Source organism: Lycium ferocissimum, chromosome 4 (genome assembly GCF_029784015.1).
Source record: "Lycium ferocissimum isolate CSIRO_LF1 chromosome 4, AGI_CSIRO_Lferr_CH_V1, whole genome shotgun sequence".
In the NCBI taxonomy this organism is placed as follows: Eukaryota; Viridiplantae; Streptophyta; class Magnoliopsida; order Solanales; family Solanaceae; genus Lycium; species Lycium ferocissimum.
Window position 1 is genome coordinate 35,371,190 of NC_081345.1, and position 23,364 is coordinate 35,394,553.

General features: G+C 35.1%; 5 protein-coding genes across 5 annotated transcripts; 1 reads left to right on the forward strand and 4 right to left on the reverse strand.

Annotated features, from left to right (window-relative positions):
- Nucleotides 1–5,093: 5,093 nt before the first annotated feature.
- LOC132054638 (UDP-glycosyltransferase 73C3-like) lies at nt 5,094–7,327 on the forward strand. The gene has a single exon (XM_059446614.1). It carries the CDS (start codon nt 5,376–5,378, stop codon nt 6,849–6,851), a length of 1,476 nt encoding a protein of 491 aa, XP_059302597.1. The 5' UTR covers nt 5,094–5,375; the 3' UTR covers nt 6,852–7,327.
- A 3,170-nt stretch (nt 7,328–10,497) lies between these two features.
- On the reverse strand, nt 10,498–12,401 carry LOC132052567 (UDP-glycosyltransferase 73C4-like). Its single transcript, XM_059444161.1, has one exon. It carries the CDS (start codon nt 12,151–12,153, stop codon nt 10,630–10,632), a length of 1,524 nt encoding a protein of 507 aa, XP_059300144.1. The 5' UTR covers nt 12,154–12,401; the 3' UTR covers nt 10,498–10,629.
- A 2,248-nt stretch (nt 12,402–14,649) lies between these two features.
- LOC132054639 (UDP-glycosyltransferase 73C4-like) lies at nt 14,650–16,703 on the reverse strand. Its single transcript, XM_059446615.1, has one exon. It carries the CDS (start codon nt 16,307–16,309, stop codon nt 14,828–14,830), a length of 1,482 nt encoding a protein of 493 aa, XP_059302598.1. The 5' UTR covers nt 16,310–16,703; the 3' UTR covers nt 14,650–14,827.
- A 216-nt stretch (nt 16,704–16,919) lies between these two features.
- Nucleotides 16,920–18,772, reverse strand: LOC132054640 (UDP-glycosyltransferase 73C3-like). Its single transcript, XM_059446616.1, has one exon. It carries the CDS (start codon nt 18,691–18,693, stop codon nt 17,209–17,211), a length of 1,485 nt encoding a protein of 494 aa, XP_059302599.1. The 5' UTR covers nt 18,694–18,772; the 3' UTR covers nt 16,920–17,208.
- Nucleotides 18,773–20,805: 2,033 nt separating this feature from the next.
- Nucleotides 20,806–22,373, reverse strand: LOC132054641 (UDP-glycosyltransferase 73C3-like). The gene has a single exon (XM_059446618.1). It carries the CDS (start codon nt 22,313–22,315, stop codon nt 20,840–20,842), a length of 1,476 nt encoding a protein of 491 aa, XP_059302601.1. The 5' UTR covers nt 22,316–22,373; the 3' UTR covers nt 20,806–20,839.
- Between the last annotated feature and the right edge of the window lie 991 nt (nt 22,374–23,364).

Below are 23,364 nucleotides of genomic sequence, written 5' to 3' on the forward strand. Positions count from 1 at the left end.
CAAGATCACTCCAATAAAGGGTTCACACAAGTGTTTCCCAACACAACTCTCTTACAAATACTCTCTATAGAAGAACACAAACTCAACTAAGTTTTTCTCAAAGTGGTGTATTCTTGGGATGAAGAAATAACACTCCTCTTATAGGAGCAAAACTTGGAGCCCAAGTTCTATAATAAAGAAACTAATAAATAGTCAAATTTTCTATACCACATAAGCATGCTTTGGCTCCAAGAAATATTTGTGACCAATTAAATCGGCACATGCCAAATAAGGCCACATCTTACAAATCTCCACCTTGGCCTGATTTTGGCCAATATAGTAAATATTGCTTCACCTTCTTCAAAACGCCCCAAGGGGCAAATTTCATGATGTTAGAATCAGACGGATCTCCGTCTGATGTCGAAACAGTAGCAACACCTGTAATGGCAGATCCCAACAGCGTATACAACGGCCCAGACTTACGTGCCTCATAACCACAAGAGCACCTCCAGAGACTTCAAGAACTCCACCTTCACCTGTGTTTGCACCCAAGAGATTCTAGAGTGCCCAAAGAGATGAGATTTTTCTTCAACTCATAAACATATCTAACATCGGTAAGAGTTCTCACCACACCATCGTGCATTTTTATTAGGACTGTGCCTTTTCTAACAATTTTACAGGCAACATTATTGCCCATCAAAACAACTACACCTTCAATAAAATCATATGTAGAAAACAAGTCCTCGTTGGGACACATATGATGCGAACAACCTGAATCTAAAATTCACTCATCGTTAGAACTAAAATTATTTTTAGTTACTAAGAATATAGCTCCTTCAATCTCATCGGTGCAACACTGCTTCAAATAATGTCAGAATCCTCGTGCTTATTTTCCTTTTCTTTTTCTTTTTTCAACTTAGGACACTCAAACTTAATGTGGCCCTTTTTATGACAATAATGAGACACTAAATTGTTGTATCTGGACTTTGCATCAGATTTATTTCTAACAAGTAAACCAGCCGCCTGATTTGCACTACATTCCCCAATAATATCTCTATCTATTTGATCTTTAGATTTCAGCATAAATTTGATTTTTCTATAAGAGATAACTTCTTTCCCATAAATTATAGTATCTCTAAAATGCTTAAAGGGTAGGGAACATATTAACAAAATGCCTTGATCCTCTTCCTCAATCTTAACATCTATATTACTCAAATCCATAAGAATAGAATCAAAATCGCCAGATGTGAGAGTATGGAAGTACTTTCATCCATGTGAAACGTGTAAAGCTTATGCTTCAAGTAAAGTTTGTTCTCTATTGTCCTTTTCATATACAGGACTTTTAACTTTTCCCACATTCCTTTAGCAGTGGTTTCCGAAGCTACTTCACGCAATACATCATCAGAGAGATTTAGTATAATACTAGATCTCGCCCTTTTATCAAGGCTAACAAACTCCTCGTCCGTCATTTTTTCTTATTTGTTCTCCTTTCCTTGCAGCGCCATATCCGAACCATCCTGAACCAGGATAGCTTCCATTTTCAGCTGCCACATACCAAAGTTTGCACTTCGGTCGAATTTCTCGACGTAAATCTTCGTTATCGTCATGGTGACTACTAGAACAAAATCCGGATTAGCTAGGCTCTGGAACCAATTTGTTAGGATCTGGAGTCCGGGATAGCACGGAATTACACAAAGCAATCAATATAAAGACAATAACAAGGATAACATGAGACAAAGATTTAACGTGGTTCGGTCAACTTGACCTACATCCACAACCAAAAGAGGAGCAAATTTACTAACACCAACGGATACAAAACATATTACAAAACAACAAAAGAGAGTACAAAATTAGAGTAATAAAATACTGTAATATCCTAAAACCCAAGAGAATAACCTCACAAGATCACTCCAATAAAGGGTTCACACAAGTGTTTCCCAACACAACTCTCTTACAAATACTCTCTATAGAAGAACACAAATTCAACTAAGTTCTTTTCAAATTGGTGTATTCTTGGAATGAAGAAATAACACTTCTTTTATAGGAGCAAAACTTGGAGCCCAAGTTCTATAATAAAGAAACTAATAAATGGTCAAATTTTCTACACCACATAGCCATGCTTTGGCTCCAAGAAATATTTGTGACCAGCTAAATTGGCACATGGCAAATAAGGCCACATCTTACAGGCGTAATATCCATCATCTTCTACTGTCTTTTACAATTTGTCCAAGTTCTTTGGTTCTATTGCTCTTCTTCTTTCTCGTTGTTCAATACACCAAACTTTACCATTATATGTCTGAGAATTTCTGCCTAGAGTTTCTTTTATTATTATGAATTATGGTATATTAACATCTCATTAGGGGGCTCCCGCACTGGAACAATGCTAACAAAATGAGAAACCAGACACTCGTTACACAGCTCCAATATAGTATTGATAGGGGTATTACAATCAAGAGCGATTTTATTACCTCAATTTTTAAACTACTCTTGTTTCTACTTGGGGAGTCGAGGCGAAAAATGGCTTGACGAACCATTCGCCATGCACCAGCTGCATTCACTTCCTGATTTTATAGCTAATCAATCTTGTCCACATTACGCACCAGATTTATTAGGTCACATAAAGTATAGCGACTTTTAACAATAGGGATGATAATTGGAATAGGTAAACGATATCATATGATGTCTTTTACAAACATTTCCCTTTCACCAACCAAACACCATAACATATTTATTTTCTAGGAAATCATTTTCCATAGAAAATGACTTCCATCATACCAAGCACGCTGAAAACCACAAACGTGTACAGAAATAACGCTCCTAATATTTCTAATCAAGTAAGTACATCACATACTTGTCCATATCCATATGCATTTTTAGCTTAAAGAGAGTGTCGTGGGTGAGGAAGGGGTTGTCCTTATTTTATAACTAGTTTCTGGACACGTGCGTTGCACGTGTACCTCAAACTTTTTAGAATAAGGATATCTTGGATAATCAGATAAAATTATTAAAACACATTTTGAGTAACAATTAATAAAGTAAGATTTTCCTGAATGTGTTACTTTGTTAGCGTTTTGAAAGTTGAGCTCAAAATAAGCTGATATAAAATCTGACAAACAGAATTTATTTTTACTTAGACGCTCATGCTGACACCATAGTCACCATTATAACACCCATGATCATATTAAAAAAGAAGCAATAAAAATGAATTAGAAGTGAAATTTTATACAATATAATAAGCATTATAGTCTATAAAGTATAATAAATATATGTACAAGCACCAAACGCATAAAATCCACCATTTAACTAAAGCATTTTACATGGCAGTAGAATCAAGAAAAGAGGAGGCAATTAGCAGTTACATCAGGTACGAACTTAATGAAGCTTATACTGACGACCTCTTGAGTCAATAAGAAAGAGGTAATGTATTGAAAACAACCTTAAAAGAGATTAAGGAGTAACTAAAAGAAAGAAAAGAAAAAAAGAAAAAAAAAATAGATCAATTGCATGAAATTAACGTGGATATAGGAAAGTGCAAGACAATCAATTTGTATAATACTGACCAGTTACCTATCACCTTACATGAGACATCATAGATCAGAGTAACACAAAGTAAAAAGAGCTTTCATTGAGATTCCGAAGAAAAATTGGAGTGATTATTTACCACCATCCAAAAGAATGTGTTCTACTGATTATGCAACTTATTCTCAATGTTACAGCAAAATGTTATGCCAAGGCATAATTTATTTATAAAAAGTTAGGTTTTTACCTCTATTTGTAAAAATTACCCGTTGAATTCCATAAACAGCTTTTAAAATCATATCAGTTTAAATTCCTGAATGAACAAAATTTCATTCGACTCAAATGACACAAAACACATACAAACCGTCTAATAACATTCAGATTACAAATAAGCATCTTAAATTATACTTAAATTCTTGAATCAATCTATTTCTTTCGTAGCTAGATCAACATAATAGAACACAACAGATCTAATCAAAGAAAGTATGACATTTTGAATTTTTTTTTAATACAAATCGAAAACTTAGAGAGTGAATATAATTTACCTTTTATTGCAATATCAAATACTTCCAGTTTTAGAAGATTTCTGCCAATAATATTAACATTTAATCATGATGTTCCCTTCAGAAATCATAAAGTATATAAATTAAATCTACTGCTTATAGTAAATAATAAGAAAAAAAGACAAAAGGCTCATTAATCAAAATAGACCTCAAAAACAATGAGGAAAACCCAAGAAAATTAAAGTGACAATGAAAAATCTGGTAATGATAGTAATACTTTCAGAGGCCTAGAGCGTAACACAAAGAAGGAAAAGAAAGATTAAAGGATGACAGATAAAATAAGAGTAACAATAAAGTGCTGGAGAGGAGTTCGCTAAGGAAAAACGCAAAGCAAAAGGAGAAATATAGTGATTGAAAGAGAAGAAGTAAATTGTACTAACTTAATAATGAGAATTTACTACACGTAACTGACCAGAAGGCGAAAAATAGAGGGATTTCATGAAAATTTTGAAACGGTACTTTTTCTCTTTATTAAAGAGCTGCAATATAATTATTAAACCTTAATTGTTTAAATGAATTGTAAACGTGAAGAAGCTGTAGGATTGAAACCGGTGATTTTCCGCAAACTTTGAGATGATGTTTTTCTTCTTTCATTATTTATTAAAGTTATGTAAATAAATCTCAATTGTTTGTATTTAAATAATAATAACAGAGTATCATATTAAAATGAGATAAAAAAATCAGAAAGTCTGAGAAAATGTTAAAATATATTTCGTGCTTTATAAAGTCCTTTTCTCTTTCTTCCAACTTAAATGTATATTTATTTTTTACTATCTTCATTAAAAGGTATTGAAAATCAAAGGCCTTAGTAAAATAGGAGTATTTACACCTTTGAAAACAAGCGTAAATTATCTTGATTGAATGCAGGGTGGAAATATCTTACTGCCAGGTAATTAAAATATTACTATTTAGTATTTAATTAGATGTTTTATTACATTTTATTTATTATAAGAACAAAATTATAATTCAACTTTGAAGATAGAAGCTTTCCACTTTTAGTATTATATGATTAACTCGATTCAAAAATGTCAATGTAAGATTTACTTTTTTGATATCTTCAAGATATTATTTGATATTATATTCCTATCAAGTTATCATCTCTACTTCTAAAGGTGGACTTTATTGACCTAATAGCCCTATGCATCTGGCATCTTGTGCAAATAGAATTCAATGCACATGTAAGCTCTTACATCACAACCTTAACAACTACTAACAACAAATACTAACACTACTTATTATAATATAAAAGCACCTTTCCTCTTTCTTGATTTGGAACTGAATCATTTAACAAACTATAGCTTTCAATTCATACTAATGATGGTTTCAGAGCCAGAGTTGAACTTTGTTTTGATACCATTACTTGCTGCAAGTCACATCATACCCATGGTAGACATGGCCAAATTATTAGCACAGCGAGGCGTGACAGTAACTTTAGTCACGACTACTCTTAATGTTGCCCGATTCACTGCAGCAAGTGACCAGGCCATTGGTTCCGGATTACTCATCCGGGTAGTGGAGCTCCAGTTTCCAGCCAAGGACGCAGGACTACCCGAGGGATGTGAAAGTATGAATCTTGTGCCCTCTCTGGCTCTTATGAGAAATTTCTTTGCTGCAATCAATATGCTACAAGACCAAGCGGAAAAATTACTTGAAGAGATGAAGCCTAAGCCAACTTGCATTATTTCCGATACACATATTGCTTGGACGGCTGAGACAGCTGATAAGTTTCAGATTCCGAGAATCATTTTTGATGGAATGAGTTGCTTCACTCAATTATGTATGCATAACTTGTACATCATGAGGGATCAGAACAAAATTCCCGAATCAGGGTCTTTTGTTATTCCTGATTTACCGGATAAAATTGAAGTGACTAAAGCTCAGCTGCCTCGAGAATTCAATCCAGCAACCCTTTCCACGCAAGATATTCGCGACAAAATACGAGCAGCTGAAACAAGAGCCTACGGGATTGTTATCAATACTTTCGAGGAGTTGGAACCGGGGTATGTTGATGAATTCCGAAAACTTAAAGAGGGTAGAGTGTGGTGTATTGGACCTTTGTCTCTTTGTAACAATGACAATCTAGATAAAGCTCAGACAGGGAACAAGGCCTCGTGTCACAAAGAAGAGTGTTTGAAATGGCTTGATTCTTGGCAGCCTGAGTCTGTTGTTTATGCATGTTTTGGAAGCCTCGCTCATATGGCAGTAACACAATTTATGGAGCTGGCTTTAGGCCTGGATGCATCAGGTTATCCCTTCATTTTAGTTGTAAAATCAGGGGAAAGACAAGCACTAATAGAGGACTGGTTATCGGAAAATGGATTTGAAGAAAGAACAAAAGAAAGAGGGCTTCTGATACGTGGCTGGGCACCACAAGTACTAATTCTATCACACCCTGCAATTGGTGGGTTCTTGACTCATTGTGGTTGGAATTCAACCCTTGAGGGGATTAGTGCCGGTGTACCTATGATTACGTGGCCTTTATTTGCGGAGCAGTTTTTGAATGAGAAACTTTTATTACATGTCTTGAAGATTGGTGTGGGTGTTGGATCTCAGGAAGTTGTTCATTTGAAGGAGGAAGAGAAATTTGACGTCCAAGTGAGGAAGGAAGAAGTAATGAAAGCCATTAAAACAGTGATGGACAAGGAGAAAGAAGGAACAGATTGCAGAAAAAGAACCAAAGAACTTGGACAAATTGCAAAAAATGCAGTAGATAAAGATGGATCTTCTCACCTCGGTTTGACGCTTCTAATAAAAGAAATACAAGAAGTCCAACTTAACCAATCAGATTAAAATGAGACTGCACAAGTTTGCAATGTACTTCTTTGACTAGAATATCATTGAGAGGGGTCATGACTAAAGTGACTATCACGCCTTGCTGCGCTAACAATTTGGCCATGTCCACCATGGGTATGATGTGACTTTCAGTAAGTAAAGGTATCAACACAAAGTTAAGCTCTAATGCTGACTCTGAAACCATTTCTGGTAAGAACTGAAAGCTGTAGTAATATATGATTCAGTTGTAAATCAACAAAAATGAAAGGTAGATTTATAGTATAAGTAGTGATATTAGTGATTTAAGAGCTTACTTGGGCATGAATTGATTAGTATTATGTTTCAACTTTCATGAAATCATAAGTCCTTGTATTTTGGCATAACATGTGTAGTACTAGTTTATTATGGCACTTCGGACTGATATGCAACTAATCAAAGTTGTGACCATGACAGCTATACATTTCATTTCATAAGTTGGCTATATCAGAATGTCTTTTTCATTAAAATCTTGTTTACATTGTACATCAAAGCATTTCTGCCTCACAACGTGTCATATATTACTAGTTTCTGGACACCTGCGTTGCACGTGATACGCATATACTTTGGTATAACAATATATATAATATTAAAATTACATTAGGTGTGATGTGTAATGAGCTATAGAATATGAAAACAATTCTTTTAGAAAGCACAAGAAAATCAGGAATTTTGCCGGCAGTCATTCATAATATAATTTTTCCCTATAATTTTTTCTACTTTTTGAATAAATTTCTTATATCTATCCTTATAAAGTTTTAAGTTTTCGAAAAGAATAGTAATATAACTATTATATTCTCGCCTAATTTAAAAAAAAAAAAAAAAAAAAAACTTTAATATTCAAATTTTTCTCGATTTTATTAAAAGAAAATGACAATTATTTCACTTTTTGTTGCCCAAACAGAGGCTGTACAAGTGCAACGAAGCTCAAAGGGATCATGGGAGACAAAGTATAAAGGTTAATAGCCATTTTGGTTAAGCTTCTAAAGTTTTAAAAGTATTTTTTTTACAAAAAAAGCGATTTTATGTTTGGTTAATTGATTTAAAAAATCTTTTGGGATCAATTAGTGTTTGGCCGTCTTTTAAAAGTAATTTTTAAGTGTATTTTTCTCAAAAGCATTTTTCAAAAAAGTGATTTTGAAAAAGCTATTTTTTAGGCTTACGAAAAAGCTTTTTTTTTACTTCTCTATGTTTATTTTCAAAAAGCTATTTAAACCGCTACTTTTAAAAAAAATAAGCATTCAAAAAAACTTATTTTGGGGGAAAAATCCCAAAAACTATAAAAGGATTAAACATGCTTTCTTTTTTTTATGTTAAAAATAAAGCACTTATTGAAAAAAATAAATATTTTTTTAGTTTGTGGAAAAATAAAACAGCCAAATAAGACTTAGTAAAAAAGGGTTAAGCAAAAAAGTATTTAAGTGCTTTTTTGTATATGTCTAAGCGCGAGTTTAGTAGACTGTGTTATCTTATACTTTTGTTAGCGGGAGATGGCGGTTGGCCAAACTTGTTGAATTAATTGAGAAGTGTGTGCACGAGTGAATTGTGAGGTGGCGGCGGCACAATGGCAATTTCTTACATTATTAAAACCAAAAAAAGGATAAACTTCTTTTTATTTTTCATTACAGACAAGAAGGCTCACAAAATTAGCTTTTCAACCAACAATATAATCCACAAAATAATTTTGGTGGTCTCCATGTCAGCTTGGCTTGTTCCCACCATGACTGGCACTTACTATCTGCCACTAACACAAGTACGGATAATTCTACCGATCAAGACTTATTCAAAAGGAAAAAATCACCAGCTTTTTCGGCCTATGATGAAAATCATCTCAAAAGTTTTCATAGACTTTATTGACCACTATATCATACCTTAATCGTACAATCTCCTCATAATAATCTTCACAAGATTTTCAAGAACAAAGCTGGAAACAATACATCAAGCAGAAGCTTTCTGACAGAATTGAACATCCAAATTCTGAAAAGGAAAAACAAACAAATAAGCAAAATAAAATAACAAAATCAAGCGCACGACTATGAACCCAAATACACAACGTTAAAAAATTATATAAAACTGGGGAGAGAAATACTGAAGTAGTAACGGTGAACTTATGGTCACAAATCCCCATAAAAAAATGGATAAACAAAATCAAAATGAACATAATTTATCAAATCATAATTATCATCAAAATTAACGATACACGGAAAGAACATAGAAAATACCGATATCGGAGTAAAGCAGAATAGAACTGTGAAAGCCTTTCACTTTGAGTTTGATAGACTACACTTTTATAGAGAACTGTAAAAATGTGAAAAAGCTGTGAAAAAAATTAATGATATTTGGAAGATTAAAGAAATCAACAATTAAGAGTAGAATAAATCACAGTAATAACTAAGACTAAAGAATGTAAAAATGCGAAAGGTTACTGTCATCATGTCATGGAAGATTAAAAAACAAAACGTAAGAAGTATAATAACTAATCAAGAAAATTTACTTAGATGGACAATTCTTATGTTTATGTTCAAGATTAAGATGATTGATTAACGGGGTGTATGCTAATTCGTGGAATGCATTTCCCCTTCATCTTTCCACCTATTGAGAGCAACGAAGACAGAGAGCCTACTTTAATTTGTTAATTTGTAAATTAAGGAATTGAATAACATAATTTTTGAAGGGCATGAAGATCTTTCAATTTTATATGGGCATTTATGATGATGATATGATTCTAATTTCACAAATAAATTAAAAAGAACCTTAAAAGAACAATAGATGAGTTAAGAAAGAATTCAAGAAAAAGAAAAAAGAGGGAGAAACCTTCTCCATATAATTATGATGAGAAACGTTTTTGGAAGTAAATGAAGGAGGGTATGAATGCCCTCAATCTTAATTTGGATTCAGCGAATTTTGATTGTGAAGCATTAAAGTGCTATTACTTCATTTCTAATTCACGGATTCACTTTTAGTGTAATAAAAAATTATTTAATTGAAGGTTGGTTTTGTCCTTATATGTTTCAGTTTCTTTTACTCTTTGTAGGGGCAAAATTGTAATCCAACTTTGAAGATATGAGCTTCCCACTTTTAATATAATGTATGATTAGGAACAATGGTATATTACATCTTATCAGGAAGCTCCTCGCACCGGAATAATGCTAACGAGATGAGAAGCCAGCCACTAGTTACAAAGCTCCAATGAAGTATTGGGAGGGCTATCACAATCAGGAGCGAATTTAGTACCCTAATTTATAGACTGCTATTTTGATTTAGAGGGTGTTTGGATTGGCTTATTTTAAGTGTTTTTTTGGCTTTTAAGCTCTTTTATACTTTTTGAGGTGTTTGGGTGAGATAAAAAGTGTTTTTAAGCACTTACTATTTTAGGCTAAAAAGGTATAAAAATAAGCCAAAATTTGTAAGCCACTAGAGGGTATTTGGATTGGCTTTTTAAAACTGGCTTATAAGCTAAAAGTGTTTGATGACCCGTTCACCTTCACCATGAACCGGCCACATTCACTTCCTGAATTATAGCTAATCAATCTGGTCCACAATATGCACCAGATCAATAGGTCATAAAAAGCATAGCCACTTTTAAGAATAGGGATTATAATTGGAGTAGGTAAACAATATCTAATGATGTCTTCTAAAAATATTTTTCATTCACCAACCAAACACCAAAACACATTTATTTTTTAAGAAATCATTTTCCTTGAACAGAAAAGCACTAGAAACCACAAACACACAAAAAAAAGCTCCTAACATTTTCTAATCAAACAAGTACATCGCATGCTTGTGCATTTGCATTTTTAGCTGATTGGTTAAGCTGGAAATCTTGTATTTCCTTGATTAGTAGTGTCACATTGAGGTAAGAAGATCCATCACCTTCTACAGCCCTTTTTGCCATTTCTCCAAGTTCTCTAGCTCTTTTTCTCATCTCGTTTCCTTCCTTCTCCTTGTCCATCACCTTTTCTATGGCATCCGTTACTGCTTTGTTGGTCACTTGGACCTCAAACTTCTCTTCTTCGCCCAAATGCACAATTGCCTGAGATCCAACACCGGCAGCTATGTTCAGTACATGTACTAAGAACCTCTCATTTAGAAACTGCTCCGCGAATAAAGGCCATGTGATCATAGGTACACCAGCACTAATCCCTTCAACAGTTGAATTCCAACCACAATGAGTTAAGAACCCACCAATTGCAGGGTGTGATAGAATTAATACTTGTGGTGTCCAGTCACGGATCAAAAGCCCTCTTTCTTTTGTTCTTTCTTCAAATCCATTTTCCGATATCCAGCCCTCTATTGGTGTTTGTCCTTCCCCTGCTTTTATGACTAAAATGAATGGATAACCTGATGCTTCCAGGCCTAAAGCCAGCTCCACAAATTGTACAACTGTCATACGACCAAGGCTCCCAAAACATGCAAACACGACAGACTCAGGCTGCCAAGAATCAAGCCATTTCGTCAAACTGTCCTCTTTATCAAATGTGGACTTATTCCCTCTCTGAGCTTTATCAAGATCGTCATTGTTACATAGAGACAAAGGTCCAATGCACCAAACCCTACCATTTTTAAGTTTTTGGAATTTATCAACATACCTTTGTTCCAACTCCTCGAAAGTATTGATTACAACCCCATAGGCTCTATTTTGAGCTGTTCGTATTTTCTCGCGAATATCTTGTATGAAAATAGCTCTGGCCGGATTGAAATGTGGAGGTAGCTGAGCTTTAGTGACTTCAATTCTATCTGGCAAATCAGGTATGACAAAAGGCCCTGATTCAGGAATTTTGTTTTGATCCCTCATGATGTACAAGCTATGCATGCACATTTGAGTGAAACAACTCATTCCATCAAAAACGATTCTAGGAATCTGAAACTTGTCAGCTGTCTCAGCTGTCCAAGCAACATACGCATCGGAAATAATGCAACTCGGCTTAGGCTTCATCTCTTCAAATAATTTTTCAGCTTGTTCTTGTAGCATATCGATTGCAGCAAAGAACTGTCGTCGGTACTTCAGACCGGGCACATCATTATGGTTTTCACACCCCTCCGGCAATCCTGCTTCCTTAGCTCGAAACTGGAGCTCTACCACCCGAATGACTAGTCCAGAACGAATGGCACGATCAATTGCTGCAGTGAATCGGGCAGCATTAAGAGGTGTTGTGACTAACGTGACTGTCACGCCTTGCTGTGCTAACAATTTGGCCATGTCGGTCAATGGTATGAGGTGACTTGTAGAAAGTAAAGGTATCACAACAAAGTTTAGGTCTGCTAATGCTGGCACTGTAGTCATCTTTACTTAGTAAGAACTGAAATCTCTAACGTATTAAATGATTCAGTTGCAAATGAAAGAAGAAAGGTGCTTTTATAATATAAGTAGTATTTGTTGTGATGTAAGAGCTTAGAGAAATTGACATAAAAGGGTCCTTCATATTTGTTGTAGGTCTAAAATAGTCCCTTACATATATTCTTGAGTAGTTTTGTTCCTTTTAAGTTTTTCAGAAGTGAGAACTTTTGATTTCCGTCGAGTATCTAACAAATTTTAAGGGCAAAATCTACACCACAAAAAAAGGAACCAGATACCAGGAATAGACGAAAAATAGTAGAACCTACACATCTCTATGATGAGTTTATTAAGGGACTATTTTAAACATATGCCGAAACATAAGGAACCATTTCTGTTATTTTCTCTAAGAGCTTACATGTGCATTCAAATAATGATAACTGGATAGCTACTTTATACTATAAAACCATGTCTTGAAGAAATCAAATCTCGGAGCATTGCATTGATAGGATTCATAGGAATATATCGGATTGATTCTATTACAAAACAAGGATATGTGCATAATTCACAATTGATTAAGTTTATTAGACGCACATAACATGATAAAAAAATTGGTTAATATGTCATTCATATGTAGATGAAGTTACGACAAGATAGGAGGAAATTAAAAAGAAGAAAAAGACAGGACACCTAGAAGACGGTACAAGACAAAATGATGATTCAGAATTGAAAGTCAGGGATGATCCCTATTGGGATTTGGGGTCACATGAGTAATGGAGTGGTTCATTGTGGCAGACATGAGACAAATACAATAATTGCTACCATGGTAGACAGCTAAAATTTCATTTAATAAGTTATCAGAGTCCCATATTGGCTCTCTAGGAATGAGAAGGTCTTTTTTTATGGTATTAGGCGATCTTTATTTCATGAGCTATCCTTTGGCGCAGAATTAGATCCAACATTCATTTTTTTGCCATGTTATCAGAGTCAGGCTTATATTATTCACGCTGCTCCAGATGTTTGGTCTTGGCCATGAGGGTGTCAGAATCCCACATCGGCTCTTTAGGAATGGAGAGTCACTTTATATGGTCTTAGCAATCATCACTTAGTGAATTAACTTTTAAGGCCCACATATCAAAAGTTCATTTTCTTTTATCAGTAAGTGGACTTGCTTTATCAGATTGTGTCTTTTCTTGGCATGTATATGATAAGCTAATCAATATTGTCTATGTTATGCATCAAACCGATTATTAAGTCAAAAAATGTATAGCCACGTTTAAGACATTTAGGGATGATAATTGGAGTAGGTAAATAGAACCATCAAATGACATGTTGAAGGAATCAAGTGACGAAGGATCGCATTGATTGGAGTCTAAATTGAATTTATTCAATAGTATAAAATAGTGAATCCTTTCTTCCTCATCTCTACTACTGCACTCATTGGAACAATAGTGTTTAATCATTTTAAAAGGGTCATTGTAGGATCATACTGGGAAAATCTTGATCATTTAATGTAGAGAACTCTTGATAAGGCATGTCAATTAAGACCGTTCCTTAGCGATATTTCAATGTGGTGTATTTATTCAATAGTCAAAAAATAGTAATCTAACAAATTTATCTCAAAATAAAACCCAAAGCACACAAAAATATGGGAGTAAGAACTTTTCTTGATGTATCTCTTTTCTACAAGGAAAAATATGTTTATGTCTCTCTTAGAAAACCCAAGACTACAAAATGAGGAGTATATTTTTCTCCGTTTTTCCTTCTATACATAAAATGAATACATAGAATATATAGGTTGAGAAGGGGAACAAGATATTATTAACATAATAAAGACCATAGAAGCCGTTCAAATGGTCAAATACGTTTTCCATCATGAAATCATTATTTTGAATAAATTTAGTAAAGACCAATAATGGCTATTAATGATAATAGAACCGTTAAATGATTTCACGATTTTTTCCTCATAGTCTCTTAGACACAATCTGCCAACTTTTAAAACACCATTGAAGAAAATATTAATACCCATTAAATAATGAATCTAGACATTTCTTTTTGAGATATTAAAACAATTTTTATAACAGTTATAAGTAAAATAAGCCGTGAAATTCTTTCCCTTTATTTTTCATATTTAATGTCAACAAAACCAGTAAAAGGTGGTAGATAGTTTATTTTATTTCTCAATGCTCTTAACATATGATGAGATAATATTTGGAAGGCAAACAACAGACATTTAAATGTATCTAATCATAGCAACTCATCGAGTCCTAAGAATGAACAACTTTTAGGTAGAGAGTACTTCACCCTTTCGTGGACCTAAATGGTTAAACCAACAGAGCTGAGCACCATGGGACAAGGAGACCATGTACACAACAATTCCATTTTTCTATAGGAATATAATCGGAAGTCACTCAACCAAAGTATAACTTACTGGTGTAATTGACAAAGCTAAGTTGATCCCAGATTCTAAGATATTTGGAGAAATGGGGGAAATTGTTCAATCAATACCTTTACAATTCATATCAACTTTTTGGTGTCACAAGTTGCAGACTGTCTGAACTAAAGTATTGTTTCATATTTGATTCATGTACCTTATTTGAGATTAAAACACAAGCAGTAAAAGGTAATGCTCCTAGCATTTTCTAATAAAAAAAAGTACGTTCCATACCAGTGCATATTCATTTTAAGATTCATTGAGTTGAAATTCTTGTATTTCTTTGATTAGAAGTGTTAAGCTGAGATGAGAAGATCCATCATTTTCCGCTGCCTTTTTTGCTCTTTGTCCAAGTTCTTTGGCTCTTTTTCTCCTCTCTTTTCCTTCATCCTCCTTGTCCATCACTTCTGTTATGGCTTTAGTCACTTCTTCCCTGTTCACTTGGACTTGAGATTTCTTTTCTTCTCCCAAATGCATAACTCCTTGAGATCCAACTCTCGCACCCATTCTCAAGACATGTACTAAGAACCTCTCATTCAGAAACTGCTCGGAAAATAAAGGCCAAGTGATCATAGGCACACCAGCACTAATCCCCTCAAGGGTCGAATTCCAACCACAATGAGTCAAGAATGCTCCAATTGTGGGGTGTGATAGAATTAGTACTTGTGGTGCCCAGCCACGGATCAAAAGCCCTCTTTCTGTTGTTCTTTTCTCGAATCCATTTTTCGATATCCAGTCCTCTATTGGTGCTTGTCCTTCCCCTGCTTTTATGACTAGAACGAATGGACAGCCTGATGCTTCCAGGCCTAAAGCTAGCTCCACAAATTGTACAACTGTAATACGACCAAGGCTCCCAAAGCATGCATACACAACAGACTCAGGCTGCCAAAAATCAAGCCATTTCTTCAAATATTCTTCTTTGTCAAATGAGGCCTTATTCCCTCTCTGAGCTTTATCTTGATTTTCATTGTTACAAAGAGACAAGGGTCCAATACACCAAACTCTACAATCTTTAAGTTTTCTGAATTTATCCACATACCTTTGTTCCAAGTCCTCGAAAGTATTGATCACAACCCCATAGGCTCTATTTTCAGCTGCTCGTATCTTGTCACGAATATCTTGTATGCAAAGAGTTCCTGGATTGAATGCTCCAGGCAGCTGAGCTTTAGTGACTTCAATTCTATCTGGTAAATCTGGGATGACAAAAGGCCCTGATTCAGGAATTTCATTTTGATCCTTCATGATGTACAAATTATGCATGCATAATTGAGTGAAGCAACTCATTCCATCAAATATGATTCTTGGAATCTGAAACTTATCAGCTGTCTCAGCTGTCCAAGCGATATGCGTATCGCAAATAATGCAACTCGGCTTAGTCTTCATCTCTTGAAGCAACTTTTCAGCTTGGTCTTGTAGCATATCAATTGCAGCAAAGAAATTTCTTCTAAAGGCCAGTGCAGGCAGACAGTCCGCGCTTTCACATCCCTCTGGAAGTCCTGCTTCCTTGGCTGGAAACTGGAGTTCAAGTACCCGAATAAGGAGTCCAGAACCGATGGCACAATCAATTACTGCAGTGAATCGGATAGCATTAAGAGGTGTCATGACTAAAGTGACTGTCACGCCACGCTGTGCTAACAATTTGGCCATGTCCACCATGGGTATGATGTGACTTGCAGCAAGTAAAGGTATCAAAACAAAGTTTAGCTCTTCTAATCTCGACTCTGAAACCATTTTTAGTAAGAACTTAACTGAAAGCTGTAGCTGTTAGGATCGGGAACCGGAATAGCTCGGAATTTAGCCCAAGGAGCGTTATAATGGCAATAACAAAGACAATAGTAACTGTAGGTTAAGAAAATAAAGTAAGCAAAGATTTAACGTGGTTCGGTCAGTATGGACCTACATCCACAAACGGAGAGGAGCAAATTTACTATAACAACGGTTACACAAAAGAGAAAAGAGAGTATAAAATTAGAGATAAACCGCTAATTAATCCAAAAGTATCCCAAGATAATACCTCACAATTATCACTCCAAAGAAGAGGTTCACTCAAAGTATTTTCCAATACTAACTCTATGGAATATAGAACACTCTCTATTACAAAGAATATTCAAGATGAGTTTCTTAAAAAAGGGTGGGATTAGTCAAATGAAGGAAGAAAACAATTTTTATAGGGAAAAGTTCTTGTTCCCCAAGTAAAGCAAATATAATAAAAGAAAGTATTTTTATTCTTTGGCTCCAAGAAGACTTGGCCATCACCAGTATGTGACAACAAGGAAACCGTGCAGACAACAGTTCCTTTTTATGTGGAAATACAGTCACAAATCACTCAGCTAAAGTAAGTATATAACTCACTGTTGAAAGTTGGAACTGACAAAGTTAAGTTAATCCAAGAATCTAATTTATTTTGAGAAATGGGAAATTTTCAATCAGTAGCTTTACAATTCATATCCACTTTTTGGTGTCATAAATTGCAGACTGTCTGGCTCAGGGCTAAAATCCTAAATCTACACTTCTTTCCTCTTTAATTCGTATACCTCATAGTCAAAGACAAAAGTGCAAACTGGAACAAAACTAAAGCTTGTAGTTGTAGCCTTTTCTAGAAGTACATTGCATACTTGTGCATATTTATTTTAAGCTGATTGGTTAAGTTGGAAATCTTGTACTTCTTTGATTAGAAGTTTCAAACTGAGGTGAGAAGATCCATCTTTCTCTACCGCCTTGTTTGCCATTTCTCCACGTTCTTCAGCTCTTTTTCTCCTCTCTTTTCCTTTTTTCTCCTTGTCCATCGTTGTTCTTATGGATTTTGTTATTTCTTCCTTACTCACTTGGACCTCATACTTCTCTTCCTCACCCAAATGTACAACTTCACGAGGTCCAACACTCACGCCTATGTTCGAGACATGCACTAGGAATCTCTCATTTAAGAACTGCTCCGCAAATAAAGGCCAGGTGATCATAGGCACACCAGCACTAATCCCCTCAAGGGTTGAATTCCAACCACAATGAGTCAAGAACCCACCAATTGCAGGGTGTGATAGAATTAATACTTGTGGTGCCCAGCCACGGATCAAAAGCCCTCTTTCTTTTGTTCTTTCTTCAAATCCATTTTGCGATATCCAGTTTTCTATTGGTGCTTGTCTTTCCCCTGATTTTATGACTAAAATGAATGGATAACCTGAGGCTTCCAGGCCTAAAGCTAACTCCACAAATTGTAGAACTGTGGTATGACTAAGGCTTCCAAGACATGCATACACAACAGACTTAGGTTGCCAAGAATCTAGCCATTTTTTCAAACTGTCCTCTTTGTCAAATGTGGCCTTATTCCCTCTCTGAGCTTTATCTAGACTGTCACTGTTACAGAGAGACAAAGGTCCAACACACCAAACTCTACCATCTTTAAGTTTTCGGAATTTATCAACATACCTTTGTTCCAACTCCTCAAAAGTATTGATTACAACCCCATAGGCTCTTGTTTCACCTGCTCGTATTTTGTCTCGAATATCTTGCATGCAAATGGTTGCTGGATTGAATGCTCCAGGCAGCTGGACTTTGGTTACTTCAATTCTATCGGGCAAATCAGGTATGACAAAAGGCCCTGATTCTGGAATTTGGTTTTGATCCTTCATGATGTACAAATTATGCAAACACAATTGGTTGAAACAACTCATTCCATCAAAAATTATTCTTGGAATCTGAAACTTATCTGCTGTCTCAGCTGTCCAAGCAATATGCGTATCGCAAATAATGCAATTTGGCTTAGGCTCCATCTCTGCAAGTGATTTTTCTGCCTGGTCTTGTAGCATAACAATTGCATTAAAGACATTTCTTCGAAAAGTCAGACAGGGCAGAACATCCACTCTTTCACATCCCTCTGGCAATCCTGCTTCCTTGGCTGGAAACTGAAGTTCAAGTACCCGAATGGGTAGTCCAGAACCGACGGCACGATCAATTACTGCAGCGAATCGGATAGCATTGAGGGGTGTCATGACTAATGTGACTGTCACGCCTCTCTGTGCCAACAATTTGGCCATGTCCACCATGGGAATGATGTGACTTGCAGCAAGTAATGGTATCAAAACAAAGTTTAGCTCTTCTACTCCCGGCTCTGAAACCATTTTTAGTAAGAACTGAACTGAAAGCTGTAGTGTTAGATGATTCAGTTGTATATCAAAGATGAATGGTGGTTTTATATTGCAAGTAGTGTTAATGTATTTGTTAAGGTTGTGATGTAAGAGTTTACATGTGCATTAAATTTATATTCACATGGTGCCAGAATCATGGGTCTTAAACTGCACAGTGATTGTTATGTTTCAAATGTCGTGGAATTTAGTCCTTGTCTTGTAGCCTCGCGTATAATAAATTCAACCTTTTTAGAAAGTACTACCTCCGTCTCAAATTATTTGTCTTTTTTTTAATACACTCTTTAAGGAAGGGTGAAAATCCTCAACTTTGCTTTAGAAATCAAACTTTCCCCTCAACTATGAACAATAGACATTCCCCCTCCCCCCTTATCCTATGTAATGTCTATTTTACCCTTGACATTTTCAATCCTCCATTTATGTAATACCTTTTTAAACTATATAAATTTATTTTTCTAACCTAGGTATTTATAAATTTTTATTTAAGTTCATATTATAAGTAGAATAATCCTTTTATGAATTTATCACAAAATCTAATGTTACTTTTTATGATTGATAATTTAATATTACATGCATTAAGTATATATTATGTATGTATGCATGTGTGTTTGTATGTATATTTAAGTTTCACTTCTCTCTTATTCTCTATTGTCAATATATAAACGAGTTTTGGTTGTCACCAATGGAATATTTTAAATTATAATTTAAAATTCATTTATAATAAAAAATAAAATCTTTTAGGAATTTATTATGGAATATACCTCTATTTTATTAATTATTTTGTATTACATAGGTTAAAATATATTTATAGAGTTATTATTACCTGTTATTTTTACTTGTATAAATAGATATCAGAGATTTGATTATTATTAAAAAAAAAAATATTCTTCTGATTTATTTCATTATAGAACGGCATTAAGTTATATACTCAAAGAGATAAAAAATCACGATTTTAAAGAAATAAAAGGAAAAAAGAGACAAGTTGATAATGTAAGGGTAAACTAGAAATTTTAAAAAGTCAAAAAGTCAACTAGGATAAAGGGGGGAGAATGACTATTGTTCAAAGTTAATGGGGGAGTTTGATATTTGGAGCAAAGTTGGGGATTTTCACCCCTTTAAGAAATGTATAAATTAGAAGGGTATTTGACTATTTTACCCTTGCTGGTGTCTAAGTTATAATCTCTCTCCATTAAATATTTACTCTATTTAAGTGTCATCTTCATTGACAAAATTCTACTAAGGGTAAAATGGGAAAAAATAATTAATTGTGCTTTGAATTTTAAAACGACTAATAATTCGAGACAGCTAATTTTGATAACCACGACAAATAATTTGAGACAGGGGGATTATATTTTATTTATTAAAAAGAGCCAGTGCACATTATGTTCTTTGGATGAGGTCATTCGGGATAACCAAATATAAAAAGGTAATAGGAAAATATCCACTAGCGAGTGCATCACACCTTCTTCAGATGAGATCATTTGGAGTGGGGTTGTGAAAGCTACCAAATAGCCAAAAAATAGTTTGAGTGTGCACCGAATTAAGTTCAGGGTCCTGAGGTATTTTGCCTTTTTAGTTCTTTTGTATGTATGCACATTGTTCTGAGTAGAAATCAGTGAATTCGATCAAACTCAATCCAAGTAACAAGAAAAGCCACGGGCCAGGCCAAATCCTTCAACTTCCATTTTTTCCACTATGAGAAATTGGGATATGTGTTAGTGTGTTCTATAAAAACAAATTGGCGAAGCACATTATGAGACACCACGGAAACCCTGCAAACAGTTCCTTTTTTTAACGTGGAAATACAGTCGCAAATCACTCAGTTAAAGTGTACTTTATATATAACTCACTGTTGAAAGTTGAAACTGACGAAGTAAAGTTAATCCCAGAATCTAACGTATTTTGAAAAATGGGAAATTTTCGATCAGTAGCTTTGTAGTTCATATCCATTTTTTGGTGTCATAAATTGCACATTCTCTGGCTCTGGGCTAAAGACCTAAATCTACACCTGTTTCCTATTTTATTCTTGTACCTCATAGACAAAAGTGTAACTAGAAATAAATAAAATGCTTGTAACCTTTTCTAATCAAAGAAGTACATTGCATACTTGCGCATATTCAATTTAAGCTGATTGTTTAAGTTGGAATTCTTGTACTTCTTTGATTAGAAGTTTCAAATTGAGGTGAGAAGATCCATCTTTTTCTACTGCCTTGTTTGCCATTTCTCCAACTTCTTTGGCTCTTTTTCTCCTCTCGTTTCCTTCTTTCTCCTTGTCCATCGTTCTTCTTATGGCTTTCGTTATTTCTTCCTTACGCACCTGGACCTCATACTTCTCTTCCTCACCCAAATGCACAACTTCATGAGACCCAACACTCACGCCCATCTTCAAGACATTTAGTAAGAACCTCTCATTTAAGAACTGCTCCGCAAATAAAGGCCAAGTGATCATAGGCACACCAGCACTAATTCCTTCAAGGGTCGAATTCCAACCACAATGAGTCAAGAACCCACCAATTGCAGGGTGCGATAGAATTAATACTTGTGGTGCCCAACCACGGATCAGAAGCCCTCTTTCTTTTGTTCTTTCTTCAAATCCATTTTCTGATATCCAGTTGTCTGTTGGTGCTTCTCTTTCCCCTGATTTCACGACTAAAATGAATGGATAACCTGACGCTTCCATGCCTAAAGCTAGCTCCACAAATTGTACAACTGTGGTATGACTAAGGCTCCCAAGACATGCATACACAACAGACTCAGGTTGCCAATAATCTAGCCATTTCTTCAAACTGTCCTCTTTGTCAAATGAGACCTTATTCCCTCTCTGAGCTTTATCTAGATTGTCATTATTACAAAGAGATAAAGGTCCAATACACCAAACTCTACCATCTTTAAGTTTTCGGAATTTATCAACATACCTTCGTTCCAACTCCTCGAAAGTATTGATCACAATCCCATAGGCTCTTGTTTCAGCTGCTCGTATTTTGTCTCGAATATCTTGTACACAAATGGTTGATGGATTGAATGCTCCAGGCAGCTGGACCTTGGTTACTTCAATTCTATCGGGCAAATCAGGTATGACAAAAGACCCTGATTCCGGAATTTGGTTTTGATCCTTCATGATGTACAAGTTATGCATACAAAATTGGTTGAAACAACTCATTCCATCAAATATGATTCTTGGAATCTGGAACTTATGAGCTGTCTCAGCTGTCCAAGCAACATGTGTATCGGAAATAATGCAACTTGGCTTAGGCTTCATCTCTTCAAGTAATTTTTCAGCTTGTTCTTGTAGCATACTGACTGCAGCAAAGAACTGTCGTCGAGATTTCAGACAGGGCAGTACATCCGCGCTTTCACATCCCTCTGGCAATCCTGCTTCCTTGGCTGGAAACTGGAGCTCTACTACCCGAATGAGTAGTCCAGAACCGATGGCACGATCAATTACTGCAGTGAATCGGATAGCATTGAGAGGTGTCATGACTAAAGTGACTGTCACCCCTCGCTGTGCTAACAATTTGGCCATGTCCACCATGGGTATGATGTGACTTGCAGCAAGTAAAGGTATCAAAACAAAGTTTAACTCAGGCTCTGAAACCATCTTTAGTACTATGAAGTAAAAGCTATAGTGTTGAATGATTTAGTTGCAAATGAAGAAAGAAGAAAGATGCTTTTATATTACATTACAAGTAGTGTTAGTACTATATGTTAAGGTTATGATGTAAGTGCTTACATCTGCAGTAAATTAATTGCATGGGCTTCAATTACACATGATTTTTATGTTTCAATTGTCGCGGAATCTTTGTCCTTGTCTTGTAGCCTCACGTGTAGCAGTCCATTACGGCACTTTGAGCAACTATTCAAGTAATCCACAAATTCTGACCATATGCAACTCGACATTTCATGTGATAAATCAGCCAACAATCGTCACCCATTTGTCCAATAGGGGCATAGTAGCGAAGTAATTTGGCAGGGTGATTTACAAGAATGACCTTGAAAATGAGTGGCCTTCACTTTTTGACTCTCTTTGTCTTATGGACAAAACTTTAATTTTACAAGTTTTGCCGCATAGCAACACTTTTGGCTTTTGGTCTTGAAGGCTTTTCATGGGACAAACGGGGTCAAAAGTTCAAGATCATCCATTTCCAAGGTCATTAGTGTAATTTTTGGCAGGATAGCCTATTTGCACAGTACTATTTGAGGTGCAGTCACATTTAAAAAAACTTTGTACTTGTAAGACTATTCCTTGGAGATATCACGAGGGAAATAAAATGAATAAATTATTTAATTCCAACGTAAAATTTGCTTGTACATGCCATTTGACAAGAAATCGACTATTTGTGCACTTGCCGCCTACTATTGTTCAACTACTACAATGTATCTACTCCATTAAAATACTTTTAAATGCTTTAAAGATGCAAATAAGACGAAAACAGAAAGTAACTAAGAAGTTTAAAAGGAAACATCTCTTAATCAAGTATCTCAAATGTAAGTTATTTGGGCATTTTACAAAATAAAACCAAAAACAAAAACCAGAAACTCTCTATATTTTTCTATTCACATAATTCTTTTTGACAGAACTAAAAGATTAGATTTTTTGATAGAATAGGATCGGACCTAAAGTAAACGTATAAACATGACTAGAAAAAT